At 57.6% G+C, this 3,981-nt stretch overlaps 1 protein-coding gene across 1 annotated transcript; it reads right to left on the reverse strand.

Annotated features, from left to right (window-relative positions):
* Positions 1-1,065: 1,065 nt before the first annotated feature.
* Positions 1,066-2,294, reverse strand: LOC132515634 (basic salivary proline-rich protein 4-like). Its single transcript, XM_060141999.1, has 3 exons — positions 2,225-2,294; positions 1,672-1,960; positions 1,066-1,561 (listed from the first exon to the last, which is right to left on the reverse strand). The coding sequence occupies exons 1-3, from the start codon at positions 2,292-2,294 to the stop codon at positions 1,066-1,068; spliced, it is 855 nt and encodes a 284-aa protein (XP_059997982.1).
* Between the last annotated feature and the right edge of the window lie 1,687 nt (positions 2,295-3,981).

A 3,981-nucleotide genomic window follows, 5' to 3' on the forward strand; every position in this document is an offset into this window, starting at 1 on the left:
AAATAACCAGATGGGGAAGTTACGGAGCTTGAGAAATCCCCCCAAATTTCCGCCATCCTTGCCCCCCTTTCCACTCACCCTTGATAACCCCATGGCCCAGTGGTCCCAGGACAGCAGTGACAGGTGTCCTTTGCTGTGCCCAGCTGTGTTCCAGGTCTCTCAACACAGGGCGAGGAGTCCCGGCCAGAGAAGACTGTGAGCGGCAGGTATGGGGGTAGAGAAACCTAGAGACCAGGCTGCTGCAGGCGGCTCCGGTCCACACGTGGCCTGAGCCAGGCGCTCTGTGTCCCGGAGGCCCTGGGGTAGAGAAGGAACAGTAGTAGCTGACAGCCGACCGGGTTCATCCACAGTGGCCCTGCATCAGCTTATTCACAGACGCATCCCAGGAGCTAGGCACACCGCTGGGACACTTGATTCAATGCCGTGGTGGTGGGTAACGCGTCAATTCAGCACGCCTTGGGGGAACCCACCGTGCCTGGACATGGGGGCGCGGGGGCGCAGCTCCCCCTTGGCCCCCTTCCTCCCTCCTCTCTGGGTCCTCCAGTGAGGGGATGGGGGGAGGGAGGAAGAACAGTGTTGGCAAGTCACCCTCGAGGGGCCCTACTTGAGACGCCCGGCCCAGGGCCCCTCAGGTCCAGGTGGTGTGCAAGGACTCGCCGGGCTGCTTGGGGTGGGCGAGGCCCACGAGGGCCGGGGCCAGGCCGCTCCCTCCAGCTGTGCCGGCAGCCGAGGGGCGCAGTTCTGTCGCAGCTTCTCACACCGAGTTTTGGTTCCGAAAACACTTTCCTTCTAAGCAGGGCCACACCCTGGTAGTTACGGAGCCTGCGGCGGTCGGTGTCACGATTGGCGGCAGCCGCCGCCAGCCAACCTGACCCGCGGGGTAGAGGAGCGATGGCGGATGGGGGCGGGGCGGGGCCCGGGTCCAGCGAACGTGCTTGGGACACAGCGTGGTGAGTGGGGACCAGGGGTCCTCCTGGGGCCGGCGCTCCTCCCCACCCAGCGGCCCCCATCCTTGCCCCCCCCGCCCCACCCTCCTAGGCCTCCACTCCGCCCCCAGTCCCGCCCCTAGTCCCTGCCCGGTGTCCTTGCGGGCCGCCCCACACGCGCGGGGCGGGGCGGGCGCGGAGCGCTTGCGTATGGCTCCGGAGGCGCATGCGCGCGGCAGGAGGGGGCGCGCGTGCGCACTGGCGGCGTGGCGGCATTGATGCTAGGCGGGCCGGCGCCGCGGGCCGGGTGGCCGTGGGGCAGGGGGTGGCCATGGGGCAGGGGGCGGCCGCGGCGCCGGGGACCGGCTAGCGACTGCGAGCGGCGGCGGGGCGGCGGGACCCGCGGGCTCGGCCCGGCGAGCGAACGGTGAGTGAGCGGCCCCTCGGCCCGGCCCGCCGCCCGCGGTCGTGGGGTCGTGGAGTCGTGGGGTCGTGGGGGCGGGGCGGGGGTCGCGGGGACGGGGGCTGCCCTGCCTACCGCGGGGTGTGGAGCCGGGAGGCGCTGGCCGGCCGCCCCCTGCCCCGGGCGCCCGCGCAGGCGTCCGGGCGGCCGGACCTCGCCCCCCGCGTCCGCGCTGTGGGGCGGCTTGGCGGGTCCGGCCCTCACGCGGAGCGGTCAGTTAGGGGTCCGCGTCGCGTTATTTATCCTCGGAAGGCGCGTTTGCGCTCCGAGCCCAGCGCCCACCCGACCACCCCGGAACCCCTGGTCCCTGCCTCCCCGTCTGGCGCGCTCTGGTCCTCGTGGGGGCCGCCTCGCCACAGGGTGCCGGGCCTGAGTCGGGTGGTCGTCACTTCCTGCTGGACGACGCGCTCGGCTCCGGCCGTGACCTTTGCTCTGCCGCGGGGACCCGCGGACCCGGACAGGCAGGTGCGGTAGCGCGGACGCCGGCCCCGGGTTTCAGGTGCTCCCGGGCCTGCCGTGCAGGTGGGCGTGGGGTGGGCTCGGCGGCGGCGCCCCGGGAGATCGCTGGGCGCTGGAGAGGAGGCCCCGGTAACCCGCAGGACGAAGGGGCGGGCGGTTCTTTACCGGGGGTGCTGCCCTTGTTACCGAACCCAGGTCTGGCTGCTCGCCGCTCGAAAGCCAATTCTCGAGAGATAGATGTTGGTAGGTAAGGAAAGGTTGCTTTATTTCGGAGGCCAGCAAAAGGGGGGGCGGGGAGGGCGGATGCCTGTCCAAGGGCCCTCCTCCCCGCCCAAAAAGGGGGCAAGAGCTTTTATAGACAGAGGGAGGGGGCTACGTGCAGAAACAATGCAGTCAGCTCTGACGGTCATCATGAAGCTGGTCATCGGTGGTCTGACCAGCGTCATCTCGATGTTTTAGGTAGAGTTACTCTTCAGTTCCAGGGTCGGTTTGTTTCCATTTCCTCGAGGCCAGCGCCTGGTCCTCATGTAGTTCACTTCTTCCACCTGGTGGGGTTTCAGTGTCTACAAGACGGCTCCCAGGGGAAGGCTCCGAATATTACCTATGGCCCTTAAGGGGGAACAGAGGTCCTTGACTTTGCCTAATGACTGCACTATTATTATTTGGTCTCCTTTGACTGTTTTCCTCTGTTTCTGTGTTCTCTCGCTTCTCTGATTAAAGCTATTCTTTGGCTCAAGGTTTTCCACAGACAAAAGGCGGGCCGAGGACACGGAGGGGCCGGGCGGGGGGTTGGGAAAGGACCATAGCGTCCTGCTCCGTTTCAATCCCCCTTTCCTTTGGTACTCCTCAGTCTTGGGGAGGGCCGGGTACGGAACAGGAAGGGGAATAAGGTTTTGGGTAGAGAGGTTATCAACTTGGCAGGGGAGCTCGGGTTTAGTTCCATTTCTGTTTCAGTTTTCCCCCAGTGTTTGAGGGAATGGGGCAATACCCCTCTTGGCTACTTCTTGCTGAAGTGGGGCATAGTCCTGCCTAATTTGGGGAATGGACACAGAATTGGAAATAACTTCAAGCTCTGTGCTTACCATCAATATTCTGTATTATGAGAACATTACCTCTCTCCTTGATGACTTTGTCATAGTACCTGGACAAGCATTTGAAAATTGGTAGACATTTTACAATGAAGATAATAATCAAAATGCATCTTCATATTAGTCTCTGAATGTATTGTTTCTTAATAGTTAAAGCAGATGTGCAGTGTATGTTTAATAGGCCATAAACAGGCTGTTTTGGTTAGCCTAAAGTTCAGATGAAATCCTGTGTAAGCCAGAATGACTTCCCCATACATACCTCAGTACGTGAAAATTTCCTCCATCATTTTCCCCTTTTAATTGTAACTCTTTCCATAGAAAGCATTGATAGTCAATATATTTTTCCAACGTAGCCAGAGTGGCTCAGATGCCTGCTCTGGGTCCATTCATGTCCCTCGGTGCTAGGCCTCTTTTTGTTTATATATTTGCCTAGTTGTCCACGTTGGGGGAAAACGAATCAGATATCATGAACAGGCTCAGAGGTATGTTAATCGGGAAACGCTTTATGGCCATACATCTTATCATTTGTATCCAGTTCTCACACAGACATTGTACATGTGCTTTCAGCAGTAAACTTAGAGCCAGCATACACATCATGAGTGGTTATACTCTGTGACAACTTCACTGGACAATTTTTTCCATCCTGAACATCGGGGTCAAAAGTATGGTTAGAAACAAAACAGCTTTCCATCAGAATTTTTTAATTTCTTACTCAGCTCAACAGTAAGGTCTGAAAGTTATCAAATGTTTTCCATATAATTTAACATACCAAATAATCCTAATTAGTTTAGAAAAAATATTTTTCTCTTAACAGAGAGAGAAAACAAAATTTAGTCTTGTATCAGTTTACTGTTAATAACAAAATTCCTTTACGTAATTAAATTTAGTCTAATCTTAATCCTAACAACATACAAAATTCTTTTCTCAAAGTTACTTTTTCACAAACATTTTATCACTTTTTGGATCCATACAAATTTGTCCTTTTTTCCCATCCAACCAACGGTAAGACAAAATTATTGTCATCATTTTTCCTCAACGAAAATAT

Source organism: Lagenorhynchus albirostris, chromosome 2 (genome assembly GCF_949774975.1).
Source record: "Lagenorhynchus albirostris chromosome 2, mLagAlb1.1, whole genome shotgun sequence".
Taxonomy (NCBI): domain Eukaryota; kingdom Metazoa; phylum Chordata; class Mammalia; order Artiodactyla; family Delphinidae; genus Lagenorhynchus; species Lagenorhynchus albirostris.

Bases quoted from the DNA above. Each gene is read 5' to 3' on its own strand.
- LOC132515634 (XM_060141999.1), bottom strand. From the start codon at position 2,294: ATGACGCTGGTCAGACCACCGATGACCAGCTTCATGATGACCGTCAGA. The intron at 1,961-2,224 runs GTAGCCCCCTCC...CCTCCTCTCCAG, and splicing joins TGACTGCATTGTTTCTGCAC to CGCCCAGCGATCTCCCGGGG. The intron at 1,562-1,671 runs GTGGGCGCTGGG...GCCGCCCCACAG, and splicing joins AGGGGTTCCGGGGTGGTCGG to CGCGGACGCGGGGGGCGAGG.